The 25998-nt window shown below is 38.6% G+C and overlaps 2 protein-coding genes across 4 annotated transcripts in view; one reads left to right on the forward strand and one right to left on the reverse strand.

Moving 5' to 3' along the window:
• Positions 1-22844, forward strand: part of LOC6580934 (pneumococcal serine-rich repeat protein) — a 59712-nt gene extending 36868 nt beyond the window's left edge. The window contains exons 3-9 of one of the 2 annotated variants that reach the window (XM_032729903.2): positions 1332-2214; positions 4860-5099; positions 6221-6477; positions 13613-13739; positions 13903-14571; positions 17971-18451; positions 21865-22844. In XM_032729903.2, coding sequence (XP_032585794.1) covers positions 1869-2214; positions 4860-5099; positions 6221-6477; positions 13613-13739; positions 13903-14571; positions 17971-18451; positions 21865-22615 — 2871 coding nt within the window. In that variant the 5' untranslated portion in view covers positions 1332-1868 and the 3' untranslated portion in view covers positions 22616-22844. Of the gene's footprint in view, positions 1-1331; positions 2215-4859; positions 5100-6220; positions 6478-13612; positions 13740-13902; positions 14572-14637; positions 14797-17970; positions 18452-21864 lie in introns of those variants that run through there. The other variant, XM_032729904.2, reaches the window with a different exon arrangement.
• On the reverse strand, positions 20180-21431 carry LOC6580935 (programmed cell death protein 6). Of its 2 annotated transcripts, XR_001449321.3 has the most exons (3): positions 21089-21431; positions 20367-21028; positions 20180-20308 (listed from the first exon to the last, which is right to left on the reverse strand). XR_001449321.3 is itself a non-coding variant. In XM_002006696.4 (2 exons), exon 2 carries the CDS (start codon positions 21017-21019, stop codon positions 20486-20488), a length of 534 nt encoding a protein of 177 aa, XP_002006732.2. In that variant the 5' UTR covers positions 21020-21028; positions 21089-21431; the 3' UTR covers positions 20180-20485. The 2 variants fall into 2 exon arrangements, 1 of the variants encoding a protein (XP_002006732.2); XM_002006696.4 differs by having other exon boundaries at positions 20180-21028.
• Positions 22845-25998: the final 3154 nt, after the last annotated feature.

Consider the following 25998-nt stretch of genomic DNA (forward strand, 5'->3'; position numbering starts at 1 on the left):
GCCGCAGCGTCAATAATGATTAGTGTGCTTTGTTATGTATGTGTGTATGCGTGTGTGTGTGTGTGTGTGTGTGTGTGTGTGTGTGTGTGTGTGTGTTGGTCTGATACAGTCATCGCCCTTTGCGTTTGTTATTTCACTTCAATTTGTATTACATGAGCTGGCATTGTTATCGCTTTTATGTCACTCTTTAATGGGCTTTATCGATAATGTCTGGCCCATTGTAAACGCGCTGTAATCTTAATGACCCCGACTAAATGAACCAAATAACACACATATATATATATGTAAAATATATAGATTATGTAAGTGTGAAAAGCACGACAAGAAAAGCTCATCTTGATTGGAAATTAGGGAAGCGGAAGAGTTTAGCTGCGCCCATAAAGATTATTTTAAATATGATGAATTTCTGTAGAGCTTGTTGTGTAAATTGTAATAAATAAATGTAAAATGCAGATGAAATCAACTGTACACAGATTAGTTTTAGTGAGAAAGACTAACGCTTCAGATTTATTCATTTTGCTTAGTTTACTTATAATTGAATTTGATTTTTGGTAATGTATATGAGATTTGTACGATATTTGTAATTACTTGAAAATCAATTAAGTTTCTTTATTCTATTCTTGTTAAGTGAATGTTTTGTTTAGAAATTAGAACGAGACATAATAATATACATAAAATATTCCAATTTAGTGTTGGGATTGTCTTCAACTTGACTTTTGCTTTTTATTAAAAAATTAAATTCATAAGGCAACGGTAAAAAGAAAACTCATTTGAAGATTCTCAACGTACTGCATATGAATCTGATATTTGGCTAATGTTCTTGCACCACTCTTGTGGTATTTCCTGCTGCTGTTGACTTTACATGAATCTTCGCATTTCGGTATGACAGAGCTCCTCCTGTTTCAGATGCCGATTAAACTCGTCATTTAGCTTTATTTGCTTGTTACTAAATGAAATTCTTTGTTGTCCATTCCATTATCCATGTATTCGGTTGATTTGAAATTAAATTTTACACTAATTAACCCACAATTACTTAACATTTAAACATATTTTAATGGCACACTGGAGACCTTAAGCTGAAGTTGGCTCGCGACTTAAATGTCTTGGCTGTCACATAATGCAGTGGCATTTGAGAGTTGTTAATTAGATTAAGTTAAGTGTCAAATTTAGTGCATTTTCACTTTGTCAGCCCCGTGGGTGTGCTTAACCTGTGCCCGAGTGCACTTCACTAGCTGCGACAGCAGCAGCAGCAGCAGCAGCAGTAGAAGCGGCAGCAACACCAGCAACAGCAGCAACAACAATTACAATACAACATTTGTTTTCAATTGCAGGCGACAGACGGCTGGGCGGAGCAGGGCGTGGCGCTGGAAAAGCTGGGGTAATAAACTGGGACAACAACTTTAAAAGTACAAACCAAGTGCACGGATTGAAGAGCACAGACCGGGAACAATGCAAAATGCGATGTCAGCAACAGAAGCAACTGCTGCAACAAAAACAAAAACAACAACAGCAACAAGCAGAACAACAGCAAGAACAACAACTGGAAACAAGTCAACAGCAGCTTAAAACATAATACGCTAACGGCTGCCAGCAAAGGGGGACGGAAAGCGAAAGAGACTTAGAGCAAAAACAAAGGAATGATGAGAAAACGTTGTTGTAATTAGTAAACGGATGGCTGACAAGCAGCAGCACAGCATGAATCATAAGTTGAGGCGGAAACGGAAGTGCACGCCCAATAAAACTGACAGCCAACAGCAGCAACAACAACAGCATAAACAACAGCATAAACAACAGCAACAGCAACAACAAGGAGCAGACGTCAACTAAATGTTGCAACAACAATTGCAAATGCCAAACAAATTGCGATCATGTGTGACGTTGAGCAGGCGTTTAAGAGCAATCAATGCGACGACAATGAGGACGAGCAACAGGAACTGGAACAGGAGCAGCAGGAGCTGGACGAGCCGCAGCTCAGTCAGGAGGCTGACGGCGTGAAGTCCAGTGTTCTGGTCAAACGCCACGCCTCCGAGCGCTGCTTGGGTCAGCTGCTTAAGCTGCTGCTCTCCGCGCCCGGCCTCGTTCTACTGGTTACAGGGTATTCGGTGCTGGGTGCACTCATCTTCCCACTGCTGGAGGCACCGCAGGACCTGAGCAAGTCGGCGGCCATTGCCAAGAGCCGGGAGGATTGTCTGCGCGAATTGTGGATCATAACGGGTGAGCGAGCCAGCAAAATTTGTTAAACTGTTTATTTGCCGCATTCGCATAAATCAAGCGTGAATTATTTGCCGCATTGCCCATAAATATGAGCCGAAAATTGTTTTGTGTTGTATTTAACGCTTGATTTGTTTGGAATATACAACTATACATATCTACATACATATGCATTTAGAGCGGCTTTAAGGTCTGTCTGCTAATGGCAATTAATGCTAAACAAATATCAATATTTTAATTGGAATTAACTATCAGTTAGCCTCTGAATGTAATTTGCGCCAAATTAAATAATAACAAAATATTTGCAAAGCCAAATATTTGGCCACATTGAGAAAACAATTTTCACAAATTTTACGCAAAGCTTGCAAACTATTTAGAGGGCATGGAATATACATATGTGTGTGGGTGTGTGGGTGTGGGTGTGTGCTCTAACTATTGCTGCGACTAGTTGACGTGATTTATTGGAAATTAATTACTTTGTTATCTAGATTTCAACTGCCGCTGGCTCTCAATTTGCACGGAAATCTCCATTAAAGTGCAAAAGCATTTGATTTTTATTTTCAGTATTTTCCTTAACCAAATCATTGCGTTAATACCGTGGGCCAAATTGGTAGCTTAAAGGGCTTACAAATGATATTAATATGAGAGATGTATTAAAATATATATTAATATTCTTAAATGAGGTTCACTGCGTGATATCTTTTTGGAATTATTTATATTAAATTTGAGTTTTGAGAGCAGTTTAACCTTAGAAAATGTCATATGAAATTTATAAAATGATTTTAGCTGCCTTAATCTCTATAAACATGGCCCCACAAAATTCTTAATTCCTATTCTAAATTTATAAATGTACCAAAAATACAATCAACAATTTCATAAAATGATCTAAGGTGCTTAACATACAAATAAATATTTTTTGAAATATTTGACAACTAATTAAGAGCGAGATATTTCTGTTGATTTAATATACATAGTATTCTCTTTTAGTTTCTCTACCAAAAAAAAAAAAAAAAAAAAAAAAAAACCCTGTAATTATTCTATGTCCAAACAAATATATTATTTGCATACCGTGCTCCATCTCTGTGGCAGACTGTCTCACTCCCTTTCACTCTCCACTCTCCCTCCCGCTTGTTGTCTGTCTCGCTGGCACGTGCATTGGCGTGTGCTTATGTTGATTTAATGAAAATTTCGCATCATAAATAAACTAATTAATTTACGCGTATTTTGCTTTTTGGAGTGGCGCACCTGGCGTATGATTAATATACAAGACTATGCATTTAATGATGCCGAGCTTGACTCAAACTTTGCATTTAGCTCATCGCAATTCCTTTGACAAATCCCGGAATTTCGGGGTACGCAGACTTTAAACACTTAGGGGCATATTTAATTAATAATTCTAATGACGAGATTAAATCAACTGTCTAGAGGGGTATTATAGCAGATACTCATTATTTGATAGTCTAGCTTAATATGTAAATATTTAAGTGAAGGTCGCGTGAAGCACTTTTAATAGAAAATTAAATGGAATTTCATGCTTGGAAACATTTCTTAGGCTTGGTTTGCTTGCGAGATTGGATTAGTTTCGGATCTCAAGGTGCTCAAATTTTATACAAATTTAGTGTCCGTAAAATGATATATTTTTCCCATTTGGATCCAGTTTAACTTATATTTAAAACATGAGCAGATATACAGGAATAGTTAAATAAAAATATTTTTAAAGTGTAAATAGCTCAAAATACTAGACATGAATTATTATATAAAAATCAGGATTTTATTCCTTTTGGCATTCAGCGTTCATTCAAATAAATTTATCTGCAACTTATCTGAAGGGCTTAAATAAGCTATCGACGTATTTGGTTTACATTAAATAAAGCTGAAGGCCAACCGACTCCTGCGGCTTCCACTTGGCAACCCAAAGGCAGCATAGCAACAACTTATATTACACAAATAGTCACGTAAAGTGCTTCCAGACTTCTTTCAGTATGAAACCAAAGGCTGAGAGCACTTGCGCATTCATTTGCTATTAAAATGAGTATATATGCACATATACATCTGTATATGTATATCTATGTCTGTTTGTGGAGGAATTCGACTTGAACACGAAGCACATTTGCTGTGGTATTTACATCTGGCAAGGATCTCTAGCTGCCAATACAAGGACCCAGAGTATTGAGTGTTTCATTTCTAGCTGAAATGGATGCAGTCGCTGGTGGGTCTGAATGATGCCCCCGGGGTGGCAGTGGGGGCATAGCCAAGGCCAAATGGCGTCAAGTGGGCGTTGTTAACGATTGTTGTTGTTAACAAGCTGCGGCAGCCAGCAACCTCTGCAATTTGCTGTGGAGGCAAAATCAAAATCAAAATCAAATGCGAGCAGCGCCCGCAAGACAAGCCAAGCAAAATCGAAAGCAGGCGGCAGCCAAGCAGGAGGCGTTGCTGCTGTGGCTGGCGTTGCTGGGCGACACTTGGTTGACGCAAGGGCTGCGCTGCTCGAGCTTAAAGGTTATCAGTGCTCATTGCACGAAATTGCATAATTGCAAAGGTTGCATCCAAGGGTTTTTCCGAGTGCCACTGGCCAATCGCCAGGCTGAGGGAGCGTCAAATGCATTTGACCCAATTATTTATGCTTTAATTGTTATGTGCCGTTGCAGAGAAACTCAACGTGTTGTATGAGCGCAATTGGACGATGCTGGTGCACGAGCAGCTGCGTCGCTTCGAGGGCTCCATCGTGGCTGCCACGCGTCCCGGCGGGGCAGCTGGCGCCGTGGCGGGACCTGGGGCGAGCGCCAGTGCCAGTGCACTGGGCCACTTTGGCTACGACGCTGGCGACACGCAGAGCTGGACGTTTAGCGAAGCGCTGCTCTACTCGGTGACTGTGATAACAACAATTGGTGAGTAGCAAAGCAACATTTCAGAGCCACCTTTGAAGTCGCCGGCTTAGCTGTTTGCTGTTTATTTCGAGACACTGTTTGTTTCGCATTTACAATCATCTTCGGGGCGTTTTGAATTTATCGCAGTGGGCTGTAATAACTGCTAATATTTACATTGCAGTGGGGCCATCAGCAATAGCAACATCGACGCCAGCCATAGGCAAGACAACATACATATTATGTATACGCCCAGTGGGCCCTGCCAAAATATTTGCATATGGTTAAGGCCTGTTCTCTTGTCTGTGCTCACTGCTTACTGTGCCAACAGAACTCTATTTCCCTCTATACACACTCATGCATATACGTATATAGTAATATGAAGTGTTATTCGGCTGATAGTTAAGCTCTCTCTCAGCAACAGCTGCAAATACTCCAGCAAATTAAGAGCAGCTTAAGTGTTTTTGTTTAACAAAGTGCATCGTATACAAAACTTAATATTGGCGGGAAAATCGTTAAGGATAAGGCCAAAATAGGATTAATTTGCTCGAGCAGGCCGTTGCAAGAATCAATTGGATATTTAAATTTAAATTAAACTTTTTGGGTGGACTTCAGCGGTGGATAAATAAAAACAATGGATTAAATCGATTTCTGGACAAAAGCTAATACTTTTAAATATTTTAAAAGTAGCCCATTAATAACAACTAACAACTGGATGATCAGGGAAGGAATGATTTTAAAAAATTCGAAAATGTTGAAAATAATATTTTGAGTTATATTAATATTTATACATAGAAACTTAAAGAGAGTCAATTTGTGACTTTAAAAATTTGAGAGACTTATTCTACCATATAACTAATTATATAATTAACAAATAATAATTTAATTAATATTAAAATATTTATTAATAAAATATTTTTTAATTTAATAAGTTTACTAACCTAAAAATGCTGAGAAAATATTATTTCGAATATTTTATATAAGTGCAATAAGTATCATATGCTTCAGCTTAACAAGATATTATATATACATATATATATATATATAATGATTAGAGGAATATTTTTATTTCTGCTTCTGATTTATGGGTAACAGAATATGGAATTGATTATATTAACGCAAATCTGTTTACTTTCCTTCTATAGGCCATGGCAGCCTGACGCCGCGCACAGCAGCTGGCAAGCTGGCGACCATCTTCTATGCGCTCATCGGGGTCCCTTTGATGCTGATGTGTTTGTCGAGCTTGGGAGCGCTGCTCGCTGAGGCGCTGCAGTGCACCTACATGCGGCTCTGCTGTCAGCTGCAGCGCAGCCGGGGCTCCGGAGGGGAAAAGAATGCAGCGCTTTCAACGACGACGACGGCGGGCACATTGACAAAGCGACGCCACGGCGCTGGGAATGGGGTAAGTCAAACAGTGCGTATGATTGATATTATTCGATTGCTGATGCAACAGCTGCCCGGGCCAAATGCTGCACAGCAAAAGCTCGAGGTACAGCAACTTTATCGTGTTGACTTTTTTATGGATCTTAATTCGATTGCCGCGCCTGTCAAAGTTCTCGCACAGCTGCAATAACACCGTGAACTGTGTGTCTCAAAATCGGGGCTTAAGTGTTTGCTGTATAAAGCTCCGCCCTCTCCCGGACATGCTGCGCATCCCTCCATTGCTGAGTAGCCGCTGATGGCCACAGCCTCGGCCACTGGCTAAAGGAAGTGCTTTTGTTGCCCAAAAACTTTCGCTGGCTGCTCACATTTTTGCGCTTAAACTTTTCTCCGTCCGCTGTAACTAAAGCTACGTGAAAAATGTTGGCTTTTCTTGCAGTGTGCATGTAGTTTATTTTTAAAGATTTTCGCAGTCAGTTGTTAAAATGCGAAAGTTACTGTGAGCTGCAACTATTGAAGCTATATTTTGTATGCAGTTTATTATAATAGCAAGATTATGTTGAAATGCGATAAAGTTCGATGGCAGCTTATTTACTGGAAGTCCTTAATTTTATTTACAAAGTTTCCAGTTTATATAATTTATTTTTTAATTGAACATTTAATTGGCTATAAAAATGTTTGTAAAATATTCCGAACTCTTATTGAAAATCCACCTAACTGTTAACTGTTTATTTTAAAGCTTCCAGCATTCCAGTTGCCCAGCACTTTAGCCTTGGACTTGTGCACTTAGGTTTCAGTATGGATTTGAATTTCGATAGGGCAAAACATATTTTTAATTAAGACAACAGAAACCTTTTAAGTTTCCAGACCCATTTTTGGGTTTGCAGCCGGACTTGATACGTTGTTTTTTTCTCTGCTTTCAGCAGCAAACTGAAAGTTTGTAATTGATTTGCGCAAAAAACGAAAAAGAGAACTTTTTGGGATCGTGCCACAGATTGCGAACTGTCCAGATTGCTTGCTGCTCCCTCTTTTTTTTTTTTTTTTGTCCTTTATTTTTATTATTGTGTGAGTGTGTGTGTGTTGGCAAATCAGGTTACGTTTTTTTATTTGCTGTGATAACAAAAAAGTTGGCTGTCGCGTTCACTCCGCACGCCATATACATATATAATTTGTAGACCCGCCTAAAATCGGGGGGGTGACGGTCCCTTCGGCCTTCGGCCTTCTGTTTGCATGTTTTGTGCATTCGTGCACAACTTTTGTAAGTCATTTGTTTACCATCCACGACTCTCACTGACATTTTTATTAAACTCTGAGCTATGAATTCCGCTTTACTTTCTGAGTGTGTTTCCTCTTCTTATGATGTACGAGGTGCCCACAAGCTGTAGAGAGAGAGAGAGAGATATGTTCGTTTAGAGCAAGTTTATCAATTCGGTAGCAATATTATGGCTTACTTTTTATGTGTTGGCGACTTATTTAGTTAGAGGCTTACAGTGAGCCTTGAGCCTATTTATATTTACATGAAGAAGAAGAACTTTTGCACTCATTAAACATATGTATTTATGGAGATATTGGAATAGGTTTTCTATCGTATTCATTTCACTTAAATTGAGTTTGCCTTACTATTTGAAAGTTCTGCAGTCACAGAGAAAAGCTAACCGATTTCACTACCTCCACATATTAAGTACAATTAAGTACAATTGCGTTTTCTGCAATGTTTTCATTGCATTCAGATAGCGACACTGAAAGCTTACTTCATTAATTGATTCAGTGTGCGCCTACCACCCTTAAATTATCACATTAATATAGATATTGATAAAGCTCGAATAAGAATAAGACTTCTTGAGATTATTTAAATTTTCATAATATCTAATTTTACATATATATAAATAATTATATAAACAAATCTATATATATAAAAGAGAGTTGTGTAAAAGTGTCTTAGCACATATAACTCGAGATCTGCTGTACCAATTTTCATTGTTTTTGATTTGTTGGATTTGTCTCCGCCACGAGTAGGTCAGTAGATCTTTAAAATACTGAAAAAATTTGACGAATACTTGAAAAACGCGGCTTTTTCCCTAAAGATTCAAATTTCCATTTATACTAAGTAACCTTGACAACAGTGACAGTTTCGGTCCTGTATAGAAGTAAATAAACAAATGTAGTCAGTCAGTCTACGGCACAGCCTCGAGCAGACCTGACTATTCAACAAAAAAAAAAAAGACTATTCAAAAAAAAAAAAAAAAAAAAAATAATAATAATAATAATAATAAAAAAAAGACTTCAAAAAAAAAAAAAAAAATAAAAAAAAAAAAAAATTTCCAAATCAAAAAGAAAAATATTTCAAGTCAAAAATCTGCAAAAATTCAAAAAAATCAAAAGATTAAAACCTGACTGTTCAAAAAATAAATAAAAAATTCAAAATTCGAAATTAAAAAAAAATAAGTTAATTATTAAAAAGTGTATTTTTGGCTTTTATATTTTTGGACTTTTAAACTTTATAAATATTTCAAATCAAAAATCTGCAAAAATTAAAAAAAAAAATCAAAAGATTAAAACCTGACTGTTCAAAAAATAAATAAAAAATTCAAAATTCGAAATTAAAAAAAAAAAAAGTTTATTATTAAAAAGTGTATTTTTGGCTTTTTATATTTTTGGACTTTTAAACTTTATAAATAATAATTGTGCGCGTGCGTACAAAAGCTAAATATCTCGAATGTTCTGGTATTTGTTTGTCTCAAACATAAATTTGGGTAAATTATTTATATTTATATTTCTCGATTGTTTTATATGGTTTTGTGCGAGGGCAGTATTACTATTAATAAAAATGCCGCGTCCTAGAAGATCTAATCTTTCCCGGCGGACCCATAATGCAATTAGGCATCGGAATATCGCGTGTCAATTATCTGACGAAGAACGAGAAATCGCCCGAGAAAGGCGCCGCGTTAGTACCCAGCAAAGAACGGCCTTAATTCGTGCTTCTCAAAGAGAGGCCGTGAAACGGCAATAAGAAATGGTTCAAGGATTGATTTGAATCGAGCAGCGTTTCGATATGATTGCACCATTGACTATAGCTTGAATCGTTTAGTTTGCATTGGTCCAATGGACGTTGTTTGCCAGCATTGTGGCGCATTGAAGTTTGCTGGTGAAACGCCCGGTTTGTGCTGCCTTAGTGGTAAAGTGACATTGCCATTAGTGGTCCCGCCACCAGAGCCATTGCGTTCCCTACTTTTCTAGCGAGCACTCAAAAATACAATGCCTGTTTCCAATTCGGGGCAGAGACAAATCCAACAAATCAAAAACCATGAAAATTGGTGCAGCAGATCTCGAATTATAAGTTTTGTAACAAACTCTACTTTGTTTTATATATATAGAGACTGTTAGGCGGTACGAAGTTCGCCGGGACAACTAGTTATAGATAAATTAAACAGTATTCAGTAAACAAATATCTGATAGATTTAAATATATAAAATTGAATAATAAGCTTCAAGGAAAATTCGTAATTCTTATGGCTGAAACGTATTTTTCACATTCTCTCTGTCAACATCTGAAATCGATTAATTCTGCAGAAATCGGTGACTGAAATTGTAGGAATAAACAAATTAATTCATTCAGCCAGAATTGGTCATCAGGATTGCGCAATCAGCTATGGTTATAAATATTCGATAACAATAGTGTGTTTCGACAATTTCATTTAAATTTTATCAAGCCATATAAGTAGTATAACGCTAAAAGGCTAGTTAGTATAGTACAAATATTATGAAGTCAAGATTGGCAAGGGCTTTCTATCTTACGTTAATGATGTTCATTACTTTACGGGAGTGTAGGCAACCATTCATTTATAATTATTATAACACTTGATCTATTATGAATGATTACGCTTATATATATCTGTATATATTGATTTACTGTACCCACCTACATACCTTTCCATTTTTATAATACTTCATAATTTCATAGTATGTATATATCTGCACATTCATGTAGAGTATTTGCTAGCACATCAATCACACACAGCTCTCAGCTCATGTGGACATTTGCAGAGTTGATTTACCATCAGACAATCGGAGCTTGTTTTATTTATGGCACTCATTTTTGCACGTTTGTTTGGTTATGGTTGCAGAAATTTCTGTTTAATTGGAAGATATAAAAAACAAACAGAGTGACTCGCCAGAAAAACAACAACATACGGTGCGTGACCAAATAACTGAACTGCGGTCGGCACTGGGCTGAGTGGACTGCAGCAGTTTGTTTGTCATTTAAAATATTACTATTTAATTTGGCTTTTGGTTGAAATTCATTAACATAAACATTAACATTTACTTTAGAGTGCAGTGCAGTGCGGTGCAGTGCGGACAGAGCACTGGATTCAATGAATAGAAACTTTGGCCGCGGCCAAGTTGCGAACTTTGTCAGCCTTAAAGGCTGACAATTTGAGCATGGTCGAAACTTTGACGCCAGTTGCAATTTGACTTGCGCCCCCTCCTGGTTAAAGGCCACGTAAAGTGCCAAGCTAAGTAAATTAAATGAGTTTGCGTTCACTTTAAAAATGCTCCAGCGCAAAGTTTTGCCCGGCTCGGACCTGCAAATTACGCTGGCCAGGCTAAAAGCGTGCAATAACTTTTCATTTTCCGCTGCACAATGCGAAGTGTAATTGATTTTTTTATGAGCCGCTGCGGGAAAGTGGTGGAAACTGTTTGCTTGTGTTTCCTGTGGAGGGGTTGGGGCAGTTCCAAAACTCACATATAACTCGAATGCTTCAAGAAATGGAAAACTAATTGACTACCACTTGAGGACATTATCAAGCAATTCATTTATTAAAAACTTTCCAAATATAACAGGCGGTGAATGCAAAGTTTCAAATAGACTTTTCTATTATACAAAATACTTTATACTCTTGCAAATACTTTATACTCTATCAATTTTCAGTAAAACCTTCCATTTAATCGTCTTTTAAGTTCTTGAATACGTTTGAATGCAAAATTATTATCAGTTTATTTATTCATTTCTTTTTTAACCATTTAATTACTTATTTAAATCTTGATTGTTTTTCGTAATTGTAATAATTTAATAAATCTTTTATTTTATTGTGAGTTCTACGCTAATTTATTTTAATTTAATTTTCAAATTCATTTACAGTGGGCTTATATTATTGACTCCTTTATAAGCAAATTGAATTGAGTTTTTCTGATCATACTTTCAATATTACTTACAAATTTAATAGGCATTAAAAGCTTCTTAAGTCTCAAATATATATTAACTATTTATTTTACTAAGAGCTTAAATTCAAAGAACCATTTACAATTATTTTGATATACTTTTAAAATCTCAATTAGTTTATGAGTTTTACGCCATTTCATTTAGATTTAACTTTCATTTCATTCTCAAATTTCCAATTTTCATTTTCATGTTATCAACTTCTCTAGTCTTTTTATGCAAAATTGTAATTTAATGGGCTTTAATGACTTTATAAATTTTAGTTTTACTACTTCATTACGAATTTAAATTCAAGGAACCATTTAAAATTTATTTTGCTATAGTTACGTAATCCGACTGATGTTATGTGTTATACGCCAATTTATAAAAATTTAATTTCCCTTGAATTTTACATTTTATTTTGCAATTTTTTCTCTTCTACCTTAAATATATATAATGGAAAAATGAAACTATGTTTTTTCAAGCAATTTTTTTTTTTGCGTTGTAGTTCGATGTGAAAAGCATAAATTTTTCCAGCATGATGACGCATTGTTGCCGCATGCAGCACGTGGCAATAAAAAATGCTGCTCGCTATGCACTTTACGAGTCTCAACTCTCACTGCTCTTAGGCCGAGACGTGTTTGGTTGAATGTGTTGGGTAGTTGTTCAACAAGTTTTTCGCATTTGCTGCCGACGAAAGGTAATTTGCATAGAGTGCGAAAGCTGAGCTTGGCTGAATCGCATCGAGAGTGTGGAAAAAGGATTCCAGAGCTGGAAACCTTTTGCACATAACTCTCATTTAACGACTCATTAGGGCTTAATTCAATCTAAGCAAATCACAGCTGCTACGACTGCTGCTGCTTTAACAGGAAGCTTTTCCGTGTCCTTCGAGGCGCTGGCAATTGATAAGCCCTGCGGTTAACGCAAGGGCCATATGCGTTCATCGCTTGACTTATTATCAGCATGTTGACCGTTCGCATTTGGCATTTGGCATTTGGCCTTTGGCATTTTGGCATTTGGCATTCTTCTTCGTCTTTGCCCAGCTCGTTATCCTTCGTCGTGGCTGTTGCCCTTGCAATTATCATGACGCACACTGTAAATGGTTTTTTGGCCAGCCGCAAGCTCACACTGGCAAATCATTTGAGTTATGCAAGTGTATGTGTGTGTGTGTGTGTGTGTGTGTGTGTGTGTGTGTGTGTGTGTGTGGTTGCGTCAGCATCTCATCATGCTGCCACAGAACCGCAACTAACACGATAGCAACATGACAACGCTTCGCATAACAGCACGCAACGTTGAGCGAGGACCGCAACAAAGATTAGAGCAAGGATATCATTTTGAGAGTATGAATGAGTGGGTATAGAGCTGCTAGCTTTTCAAATGTGTCAATTACAATTTCATTGAGATTTTATAGCAGCGCCCGACGTTTGTGAAAGGTAGCCAAATAAAGGTGCAAATCCCAAGTGTTGTGCAGCTTGTTAAAGTTAATTGTGTTGCGGTCCCCGAATCGGTCTGTCTGGCTGCCTTTTGGCTTAATTAGAAACGAGATGAGCCGCTTTCGTGTCGGCATTTAATCACGCAAATGACAAAGAGATTCGTTGCTTGAATCCTTCAATTAAACTTTTCATGTTTTACAAGCAAAGGATACTTATCAAACTACCTTATCTGACTGTCCAAGAGTCTGTTTGCCAATTCTTAATTCGGACAGCATGAACTTAACCACCTATCAGACACAGAACGTGCGCATTGTGTTGACAACAGATAAGGAAAGCTCAATGCAAATATTTGTGACAGCAAATTCAAATTGAGGAAATTCATCTTAAATTTAAATAAGTACATAAAGCTATTCAATTTGCATTACCAACTCATGTATACGTATATATGAACTGCAATTACAATTATTCATATCTTCACTTGACAATGCGGCTGTGCGGCATTTATAAAATTATCCCGCTTAATTGCAGGCGAGCTGTAAAGGCTGCAGCAGCGAAACGAGCCTCTGCGAGCGCTATGAGTGTGACCAAAGGAGAGGGACGACGTCGGAGACTGCGACAACAATGAAGCGCAAGTTGTCGCTGGAACAAGGCGAAGGTAGGTGGCAAAGGAACAAAGCGGTTGTCTGATAGGGAGGGGGAGAGGGGGTGGGCGAGTAGTTAAGAATTGAATTGTCAGCATAACAATTGGCAAATCGTTAATCAACATTCATATGTCCTCTTTTTCGACTGCACTCGCGCCATTGTCCTGCGGTCAGCAGATGCCTGTCAATTGTTGCGCAATGCGATGCCAAGCAAGCTGAATCCGCAGCAGCAGCAGCAGCAGCAGCAGCAGCAACAGCAGCAGTTTTACCAGCAGCAACAGCAGCAGCCAGATGTCATGCTAATGACAACAACAACGAGTGGCAATGCGTTGCTGAAATATGCACCGTTGCCACAACAACAGCAGCAGCTACAGCAGCAGCATCAGCAATACATTAACGCATCACAGCAGCAACAGCAGCAGCAATTATCGACAACAACATTGCCACGACAACACCAGCAACAGCAGCAGCAGCAGCCTCCAAATTTTGTCGCCGTGCCGAGCAGCATGCTGCGTTTTACTGCTGCACCCACAATGCCCCTGGCAGCAGGAGGCCCTCCGAATTGCTATGCTCCAGCCACAGCCACAATTTACTTTCCATTCGCGTCTGCCACGGGCAGCACAAGCAACTGCGCCCAGCCGTTGGTCAAGTATCATACGATACACTTGCAGCCCGCTGCCAAGCAACAGCATCGATTGCTGAGCACTCTGGATGCTGCACCAGCAGCAACGGCAACGGGAACGGGAACGACGACGACAACGGCAGTCGACCTGACGGCAGCAACATCTACACTGGAGGCCATCACTCTACCTCCCCCACCTGCCTATCAGACAGCTAATATGCATGGTGAGTACACGGATTATGCAGAGATAAGCTGCAACTTATCCCAAATGGTGTTATGAACATTTATAGCTGCTTAAGCAGAAAGAAACCCGAGACTTAAACGGTAAATACCGTTGAGAGCTATTATAATGTCTATATCGTTCAACGTGAAAGACTGGGTATTTCAATTGTGTCTTGCCTTTCAAAGCAGCTTTAAATTATGGAACGAGAAAGTAGCGCTGGAATTAAATCTATCACTAGCTGAAGCTTAAGTATATATTTATATTTGGCTTACATATTATTTACATTAAATAGTATATTTTTAAGAATTTTGTTTTGTTTTATATAACAATTACCATGTATTTTTCATTTTATTACAATTATTGATTTTATTATATGAAACTCTAAAAAATAAATTTATTAAATATATATTTTTCAAAGACCATTATTATTCAATTACCCAAAATATAAAAATAGATGCAATTAAAAGATGAAAATTTATACGAATAAGAATATTTTCTATTATAAAGTCAGTCCTGTAATTCTTCTAATGGGCGTAGACATGATAGCTGCGAAATATACAGATTGTCCCTATTGCCCAGGTCTTTATTTATACAATATACGCCCAATATGTAAAGGAATATACAATTTGGGCAAAGTTCACCCAAGTTAGTAGCCCAAATAAAGTACAGTAAACTAAATAAGCAGCTTCTAAAAAATATATATTTTGATGCTTAGAACTGCCTACTTAAAACTTGACTCACAATAAACAATATTTTCTTAAAGGAATAGAAAATGCTACAAAGTCTCAGGATATTTTAACAGTCATAATATTTCATCACCAATCGATAGATCAGATTTTAATATAGTGAAAGTCAAATAAGAACATTTGTTAAATTCTGAATATTTTAATATTTATATTATTTTCACAAGGCAATCTGTTTAATATCTGCAATGAAAAAAGCGTTAATTTCATGTCTATATGAGCAGAAATCTATCATTAACCCATCAGCTCAACGGCTACGGGTAGACCACAGAGATGTGTGTGCATCTGTGATTGAGGAGCTTTGAACTGGATGCATGAGAAGGCCGCAAATGAAAATGATATTCATCAATCATACGCCGCGTGGTACAACGTGTGCGGCTCTCAGCTCATTTGCGCATATAATTATTTTAACAATTTGCTGTCAGCAGCAAATTATCATTATCATTTAATCATCGTTGTTGAGAGCCGCAGCACAATGGGCAGAGAGCTGAGAGGAGAGCGTGTTAAAATGACAGAGTTAAGCTAGCGCACTTAGCGACTTTTGCCTGTACTTTATAGTGGGGACGGCGCATTAAAAGTTTTCAACAGCTCGTCTCGGCAAGGACATGGCAAGGACAACAAGAACAACACGAGCAACATGCACTCCAGTCAAGGCGAGACATGTGCGACAGCTTTTATTGACGATAATGATGACTTGGCACTTGGCACTTGCCACTTGCCACTTGCCACATGCCGCATGCCGCATGCCGCATGCCACTACGACGCAAGACGTCAGACAGCAATGCCCTCTTGCCTGTTAGCCCGCTCCTGTATCACGCTTTATTGCTGCGTGTCAGCTGCATGCAAAACTCATTAAACTTATTTTACTTTCTGCTGAGAGCACGTGACAGATTTACACAAGCAATGTGTCCTCGCCTCCTGCTCTTTCTCATTCCCTTATGCTAGCTGTCACAAATTGCAGTCAATATATCAATACGCTCGCATCCATTGCCATTGCAATATGCACCTTAATTATTTCAGCTGTGCCAAATAGCGCACAAAGGACGGCGACACTCAAAGCGTGGTCATTGTCCTGCTATACTCTCCCTCTCCCCCCTCTATCTATCTATTTGTCTCGTCACGCTCGACTGAACTCTCAGCCCCTCTGCTGCCTCGGCGGTTGACCACGCCATTAACGTTCCACAAAAAGTTGCAACAAACTGCGAGCCACATTGCACCCAGCCATGTACGAAATGCATCCAACACTCTAATAAATGTGTATGCGTGTATGTATTTGTGTGTCTGCATGTGTCTGTATTGCAGCCAACTTTAAGTAAATATTTTGAAATTGGCCATGTCCTGCGCTGACCACAGCCCAACGCGTTCCACGCGAGTTCTGTGAACAGTTGCGCCGGAGCTAAGTGAAAGATGCCATTACAGTCACTTCCTTCCGGGCTTTGGCTTCCTTATTCCTGCCATTTTCTGCTGATATGAGATATGAAAAATGTACGTGGCAGAAAACTGTGAAGTTGAGCTGATATTTAAATACGTTTGAAAAAATTAAATTTAAATAAATTTGTGTTTAAATTCAAATCTAGCATTTCATTTATTTCTGCTATTAAGTATTTCTTACCATTATTAAAATATATAATATATAAAATATATTTATAAAATACGTTTACTAAAATTTGTAAAAAAAAGTTTATTATGAAAAAATATTGCATTTTTTATTTAAAATGATTTTGTAATGCGCGTCTTTTGTTATTTATTTATTTCAATAATATATAAAAAACATATTTTAACTGTGTACAACATTTAATACCAAATTATTATTTTAGGAAAACTGTAAATTTTCCATCTTTCTTTCTCTCTCTCTATCTCGCTATATATAGAGAGAGGCTTTTAGTTTAATAAATATTTTAATTTAACTTAAATTACCTGGCATAGAATTAGTGCGCGATATAACATGAAAGTCTCCCTGAAGCTTAGCTAAAATCAAAATGTTTAATTTTGTATCAATTGAATATGAATAGGTTATTGTTAACAACAGCTTATATACTTATTACATAGTCATTAAATTCTTTATAATCTGTGGAGCTCTATGATCACATAAACAAAGATGTGCTAGTCCGATGGTATTATTCAAATGGACCTAATAATGTAAAATGAGTTGGGCAGCATTTTTGATTTGAGCAGGATTATTTAATATTTTCAGTAAATACAGGGATGAACCTGGCAACCCTGCCCACAGTGCTCGCCAGCTGTTGCAGCGCCCTCCTCTCATCGTCTGCCAATGGCCAAAACTTTTACTGTGCAAATTCGAAACCAGCCGCTACAAAATGCTGCTCAACTTTTCGAGCGAAAACAAATAATTTTACTAACTAAGTACAACATGTTATAGTATGTATATAAGTATATATGTTTATGGGCATGCCTATATACACATAGTGTGTGGAGGGGTCAAACAAATGCAGTTGCTGAAAGTTCGTAAAAAGTTTTGCCCCATTTTATTTTATTCTTTTTTTGTTGGCTTCACTCTGTCGTTCGTTAGCTGTTTAGTTGCATTGTATTCTGTTTTGGCCAAGCAAAAAGTGTGTGCTTCGAAAAGTATTATTTAATCAACACATTGTTAATTCCACTGATTTTTCTGCACCGTCTTCTTGCTCCGCTCATTGCAGCCGTGCGACGGGCCAAATTTGTGACGCAGCCGCTGGCACCAGAAGTCAATGCGCTGCTGTGTGGGGGATCGAGTGATTTATCCTGCAGGCATGATTTATTGCCGCATGCATTATCTGGAGCAGCCGCTGCAACAACAGCAGCAGCAACATCAACAGCAACAGCAACAGCAGCAACAGGCGCTGCATTGTTAACCTACACGGCAGCAACAAGCAGCCCGCAGCTGTCAGGCGGCATTAAGCCAACAGCAGCAGCAAATGCAACAATGGCCGATAACAGTTTTATGGCCGCAGGTGTCTGTGGCGTTGGAGTCAGTGCAACAGCAGCAGCGGCAACAGCAACAACATCTCCAGCAACAGCAGCAACAGCAACATCAACGACAGCAACAACTACAGCAGCAGCAACATTGTCGGCGCTGCTGAGCTCAGCTGGCAATGTGGACATTATGGAAGACGAAGATGAGCTGGAGCGAGAACGTACCAGGTATGTACGTGTGTGTGTGTGTGTGTGTGTGTGTGTGTGCTTATGCTATTCAAGAGGCGAACTTTCCTTTACAAATGAGGCTGTGCGGCGTGTTGTTGGTCTTGTTAAGTAGAGACGCTTCAATTGGTCAGTTGACGTTGGCGGTAGACCCTAATGGCTGCAGCCTTTACCACAATCCAGTTATACATAGTTAGGCAGTTGGCAACGACAGTTACAATAGAGCTCTGCTACGAGTTGTATTTGCGGCCTGTAAAGCGTTTCGTCAGTATTTCAAATTATATTCAAATAATTTTAATTTACTTCATCAAGAATATTTCATTTAAATATATTTCTGTATATAATTCTATTATGTCACAGAGGCTCACTAAAAACTAATTTTAAAGTGGCATGTATTTAATTCTTTTTTGAAATTATATTTTAAAGCAAATTTCCAAAAACTTTAGTTTAAATTAGGCAGTTTTTTTTTTTTACTTTAAAAACTATTCAAAAAGATTTTTAAAACTCATATCAAAGCATATTAATTGGAAGTACTTTTATCAATCCGATTTGAAATATCTTAAACTGCTGAAAGCTTTAAAATCTTTTAAATCCAAATTGGTCTTAGCTTTGATTTCACAATTTCTATATAGAGTTAAGAGCTTTCAAAAGTTTCCCTTTCTATTTTTGTCACTGCAGAGTATAAATAAATAAAAAAAAAAAAAGAAGCTGATACTATTATTTGATATACAAACTTTCTGCACGTCGACGATGCTTTAAATCAACACTTCAAGGTTTCCGCTTGCATATTGCATCGGACACTTGGCAGCCAAGCCAAACATTTGCGGCGGCGTCAGTGGCCCTGCCCGAATTTCACGATTTTCGTTGCGTTCGTAGCCGGGTTTTTCTCTTATTTGTTTTTCTTTTTCACTGAGATACATTTTGAGCATTTTATTTAATAAAATCCAGCAGATGGTAATTAATTTTGACAGTGAACCTGTGCACGCGCCGCTGGCGCCATCTGGCGGTAGGCGGTAGACGGCAGACGGCAGGCGGCAGGCGGCGCGTACTTCGCATGCTTCTTCAATTTCAACTGCGCACTCTGTGAGTGTGTGTGTGCGTGTTTTTCGAGTGTTTGTCTATGGTTGTGTGTGTGCGCGCGTAATTAATTGTAAGCCGAGCTGCGAACTGAATCAGGTCAATTAATTTCATGCGAATTGTGTGGCTCAACCTCAATCTACTGTGCGGCTTCTCCCCAGGCTATCCTCTTGGTTGCTCCGCTGCTTAAATTTACAGAAAATATGAGCTTTAAGTCTAACTCACTTGTCGACATGGCAGCACCGGGCGTCCTAAATCAAAACAGTTGACTAGCCTAAAGGCCTTGTTTTTTTCTTTCCTTCTTCCTTTTTCTCTCTCTCTATCTCTATCTCCACTTCGCTCTCAAGTGTTCTGTTGCTTGTAGTTTACCGAGCTGCCGGCCAATCGCACATTAAGTGCAAGTCGAAGTGGCTGACATCCGGCCAGGCTCGACCATACTGAACAAGCCTGGTCCAGTCTAGCTGCCACTGCTGCTCATTGCCACAGACAAGTTCAATAAACGTACCGCAAATTGATTTGACCAAGCACACTTGTCAGCCGCACTCGAGTGCAACTCAAGTGGACTCTCCCCCCGCCAGCTGCAATGTGCATTTGAATTAGTATTTGAGCTCTTATATTCTTAGATATAGCTACATTCTTTATAAGTGGCGGTGATTTGCTTAGCTTACGATCGCAATCAGCATATTATATTTATTTATTATTTATTATTATTAGCCACTCAAATTAATGCAAATATTAAATTTTGACATGGGTTTCGACTTGCCTTGCTTCCTTCATAATGGCCTGCCAATTGAAAGAAATTTGGAAGTTTAGGGGTTCTCAAATTTATTCAAGTCTGTACCTGAGCATCTCTCATTTAAGACTCCGATAAAGACCTGCCCAAAAGTAGGCCATTTTATATTTCTACCAGTCAGCTTTGATAAACCCCTTTAATTCCTCAATTGAGCACAAATACCCCTGTCATATTTTAAGTGCCAATACCATTCGGAGGAACTGTTCATAGTTTATGGTAATGACACCCTTCATATCAGTATCGTGTGACTTGAACAAAGTTGTCAGCGTGTGCAGCACAATGCAACATTGTATGAAGTCGTCAAATAGAATATTTCCCCGGCCGAATCGATCGAATTTGTGTAATAGGATTTCAATTAGACGATCTGTTAGGCGATATCCAAATGTGCTGAGCGCACTTTTCAGTTCTTGCCTATCGATATAGCCGGAATTGTCGGTATCAAATGAGCGAAAACAATGTTGCCAATCGGTCACGTACTTCCACAATGCTCCAAAGTCCCGAAAGGAAACTGTGCCTCGGTACTCGTGATCGAACATGCCAATAATCAGTCGCACTGTTTCTGGATTGAAGGCCGACCAAGTGCCATTCGAAAGCGCCACCTGCAGTTCATCGGCGGAAATAAAGCCGCTCTTGTTCTTGTCAATGCGCTGAAATACATCCCACAGAAACTTGTCATCAGGCATGCTGTTGGACTGGGCCATCTTGAGGATCTTTAAGAAAAATTGAATTGATTTAGATTGAAGTAAATATACATATCTCTCTTTATATACCTCTGGATTCTATTTTGATTAAATTTTAGTTGTCACTTTGATATTTATTTAGGTTTTCAGCTAATTGGGAAACTGTTTATGGGATAATCAATCAAAAGTTTTACATACTGTGGCATCAATTTTGGTCTCAGTCAAAATAACGTTCTTGGCCAGCTTTGATTTCATGATAAAAATAAGTCTATGGAAAAGGCAAGGAGTTAAGCTCATACCTTTAAGGCAGATAAATAAACGGATGAAAAATGAAAATTTTAAAAGCAGAGCGCTCTAAAAATAACTGTATTCTTATTTTGTTTGATGTTAGTCAGCTTATAGGTTAAAGCAAGTTCAAAGAATAGACTAAGCCTTAAGGCTAATAACTGACCAAAAACAGTTATTATCAATAACCGTTTGGGTCGCGGCACATTTTGGGTAACAACCACGCCTACTGTGCCGCCCACTTGTTCATGAATACATTCATGCCCTTTCGCAATCCAATTAAATCTTGCTTAAAGTCGTCTAGTAGCTAAATCACTTGGCCAACTAGGCGTATGCGCAATATAACAGAACGCATACGCCACATATAACACGCCAACTGGTTGTTTTTATGACTTATTGATTGGCCACTGACCGCATGGCGAACGTGCCTGGGCATTATTCTTTTTATGGCCTGTGTCTGTTTGTTTTTGGTGTTTTGACTGCTTTAATTGACGCCGTTTTATAACCAAGTGCTGCGTAAATATTTATTAAAGCCTCGGCTACCCCACTTACGTACGTCTTTTATCGCCTCTCTTTCACAGCAATTGCCCGCATGGCACACCGTCTCGTGTGCCGTTGATAGCGAGTTCCGGCTGCGGCCCGTTGACTCTGCCCCACGAGCTGCCGCTGGCGGAGAAGCCGGGCGCCGGCTATCAGGCGCGCGGCCTGCTAAATGCGACGGCGGCCAGCTTCAATCGCCACACGCTGCAGCCGCTGAATCGCAAGACTCTGATGCTGACGCGCCGCTGCCAGAAGCACGCGACGGCGCTTTACGATGCCACCGCCAACACGGAGACCTCCGAGGACGAGGAGTACATGCAGCACGGCAGCGAGCAGTTCGTGTTGAAGAAGCTTAAGCACAGCCGTCGCAATGGCTCCCACGAGTGCGCACCACGAGAGCACCAGCACCAGCTCCAGCTCCAGCAGCAGCACTTGGAGGACGATGACGATGATGATGATTATAATGAGGAGGCGCAGCGACAGGTGCCCATTAGCCTGGTGCTCTTTATACTGATGTGCTATATATGCGTGGGCACCGTTATCTTCGCGCTGTGGGAGAACTGGTCACTGGTGGATGGTGCGTACTTCTGCTTTGTCACGCTCTCGACAATTGGCTACGGCGACTTTGTGCCGGCGCGCACCTTTAATGGACCCGAGCTGCAGCTGTACGCCTGCTGTGCCTATCTGCTGCTGGGCCTCGTCCTGGTGGCCATGTCCTTCAGCATACTGGAGACTCAGCTCATGTGGAAGTGCAAACGCATCGCCGTGCGACTGAAGCTAACCAGCGATTGATCCAGCTGCGCCATCTCCCATGTTGTGTATATGTGTATGTGTGACCAGGACACGCTCCTATTAGACATAGTTGTTAGTGCTAAATGTATTCAATATATGCTAATGCATGCTTAATCAGCTGTATAATACATAGTCTAAATACATATAAACAGACAGCGGCACGTGAGTCTCTCGTCTGCTCTACTCGTAAAACTGAAACGTGTAAATAAAACGAACTTTTGCAAATTTATGAAATATTTTCAATGCAAGCGCTGGCCACTTTTAACAGGCTCATCGTTACCATATGACGAAGATGATGATCATTATATTCGGTAATTTGATAGATTTCTGGGTACGTGAGTGGCATGCATAGATGTCCTCAATTTCTCTAGTTGACAACGAGTGTCAAGCTGTGTGTGGGCGTGTGAGTGTGTGTAGTGTAAAGATTGTTTGTCAGTGCTGCCATACGAAAGGACATGACTGCTAATAGTTTATGACATATTCGTGTAGCATATTTATGGCCGCCCGTTGCCTAGCCTCATCCTGCCTTCAACGCAATTGGCAATGAAATATGCTTTTGGGCAGACGCTGAGGGCGAATTGCGTAAGTGCCAACAGGCTGGACATTGGGACATTGTTTGACTGCCCGAAGTAGCTATCATATTGTGAATGCCAGCTGTGACTGTTTTATTGTGAATTGAAACACTGGAATGATGTTGGCAGGCCGAATCCTTAAAGCTTCACACATGCAAATAGTCAAGGTAAACAACTCTAATACTTACATGTTTTTTTTTTTTTTTTTTTTTTTTTTAATTTTACTTTTTCAATCAGTGCGGATATTAGAAATGAAATTGTATATGGGAAAAATTATATGAAAATAGCTTTTAATTTTAATTAATTTATTTTTTTTTTTTATTTTGAGGTGCATAATAATAATTATATATATACATGTATGTATATACCCTGAACCCGTTGAATCGGGAAATCAGCCAGAGGTCATAGCAGACCACATATATATTCTTTATCAAATCGGCGAGTTGAGCTTATTTATTCCTGCTCTTCCGCCCGAATGTGCTCTAATTATTTCTTCTCAGAATTTTGTTTAATAATATCTTCCAAGTAATTTTTCCAAGTATCTAAATATTTCTTCCAATTATTTTTTTAAAGCATTTCCTCTAATTATTTCTTCTAAATATTTCTTTAAATTTTTATTTTTTATTTATTTCTGTTACCTATTTACTTTAAGTATTTTCTTTACGAATTACCTCTGTTCTTTAAGTATTTAGTCTACGTATTTCCACCACGTCTTTAATGCTTAGCTGAACGATCACACACTTCCTTTCACTTTACTGCACTGCACGACTGACCGACCAGGCCTGGGCGACTGAAGAAATGCTGGATCTGCTGCCCTTTATATTGGGCTGCCCTTTATATGTTGAGTCTAACGTCAGGTAAAGGTCGTTGCAGTCGAGCTTTAAGTGACTCCCTGCTGCTGCAAGCATTCTAACTTAGTCTTACGCAAATATAAATACCAACTGAGGACTGATACATAAATATAAAAAACTTAAACGATCTTTTGCAGTTCTGCAGACTCTGAGATAAAACAGAGAGACAGACAGAGAGACGTATATACAGACTGTCATACGAACAGATATATAGGCAAACAAACACGTATCGCTAAGTCGGATTACCTCATTACGCTGCTCAAGAATATATACATATAAGTATGTATATGCTTGATATTCTAAGCTAGCTTATTTATATTATTAATATTTATAAATATTAGATGGCATCGATAGCAGATTTTTCTCTTAAGTTCTCCTAAGGAGTGGGACTTATGCATAGACAGTCTCAATTTCTTGTTATTCATCCCATACTCATTTTCAATGGATGTATTATCAATAGGCGAGCTCTAGTCTGAAATAGGCTGACAACACTGATTGCACCCTTATGCATGTGCGTGTATGAGTATGTGAATGAGCTGTTTTTTTTTTTTTTTTTTTTTTTTTTTTTTTTTGCAACCAAGAAAGAAGCGAAAACTTATTTCAAGGGATTTCGTATTCGAGCATTATTATTAGTTTTTTATTTACTTCAAGTTTAGAAAGTAGTCACAGCCTGTCGTTTCCAATTATATTCTAATGTCTTATAAGTTTACATTAGTGCGTGTAAAGGAACTCGTATTTGTCTTAATTTATTCCAGGAACTTACCTATCTGGCTTCATTTTCTTGTTTTATTTATTTATTTATTTTTTTTTTATTTTTTTATTTCTTGTTTCTCGGCGCGTGCTCAAAATACCTGCGTTTATCCCCTACTGACAGAGCGAATCAGCTAAAAGCTTCAAATTTCATGCAGAACATACAGACACACATACACACACAAACACACATTCTGTGGCATCCACTTGGACTCTTCGTCATGTTTGCCGTGGCATTGGGCGCATACAAAGTGTGTTTAGAGTAGCGCATAAATTTCAAAAGTGCCACGCGTCATCAAAATCAAATGCCAGGCACAGGAAAAAACCCAGCCAAAAAATAAACGTACGTATATATATATGTGTGTGTATGGGGAATACCCCTACCACTGAGCTCAACTGTGTTTGCAGCTTGTCAGCGACAAAGGCAACAAGATGTATCGCAAAATCAATTGATATGACATCAAATTGAATTTGTAATTTCCCTGCCCACCTCCTCGTCTCCTTGTTTCGCTTCATTTTGTTCAATGGCCGGCGGCTAAAAGCGGTGTTTAGCTCTCCGGGCGACTTGTTTATGTTGTTCTGTCTTTATTGCGTTTAATGCTGGCAGCTTAAGAATTTACGCACGTTTTGCCTTGCCAGCCGGGCGCAGATGGTATAAAAAATCAACCAGCCGGAAGGGTCGCCCCTCGGCATGAGTTCGCATTCGCGTGTCTTTTGCCATCGTCCAGGCCATGCGATTATATGTAAATGGCTATATTGGCGAGCCTATTAGCCAAGTGTAGTACTTGTAAGTCAGGCATGCACAGTTCAAGGCGCAGTTTGTATGCGAAATTTAAAGGAGCATGACCCTATTTAGTCATATGTCTGCATAATCTATTGATGTAAATTCATCAGAAATGTCCTGAGGCTTAGTCACTTGCAAGTATTAAAAATAAATAATATTAAATAAAATAAAAAAAAAATATATATATATATAATTTTTTTTTATTTTATTTTTTTTTTTTTAAACATCTTTCAATATTTTATTTGCAATATAATTTCAATTAAAATTGTCTAGATAAAGTTATAATATACCACTTTTCATTTTATAGATTTAATTGGATCTGCCTGCACCTTTAATTGTATTTATTTTATATCTTTTTTTTTAGAGATTTGCTTCTAAATGTATAAAATTTATTTTAAGACATATTTTGAGTTTTATCAAACAATT

Source organism: Drosophila mojavensis, unplaced genomic scaffold (assembly GCF_018153725.1).
Source record: "Drosophila mojavensis isolate 15081-1352.22 unplaced genomic scaffold, ASM1815372v1 contig_81, whole genome shotgun sequence".
NCBI classification, from domain to species: domain Eukaryota; kingdom Metazoa; phylum Arthropoda; class Insecta; order Diptera; family Drosophilidae; genus Drosophila; species Drosophila mojavensis.

Excerpts from the sequence above, each read along its gene's own strand:
- LOC6580935 (XM_002006696.4), bottom strand. The coding sequence starts at position 21,019 with ATGGCCCAGTCCAACAGCATGCCTGATGACAAGTTTCTGTGGGATGTA.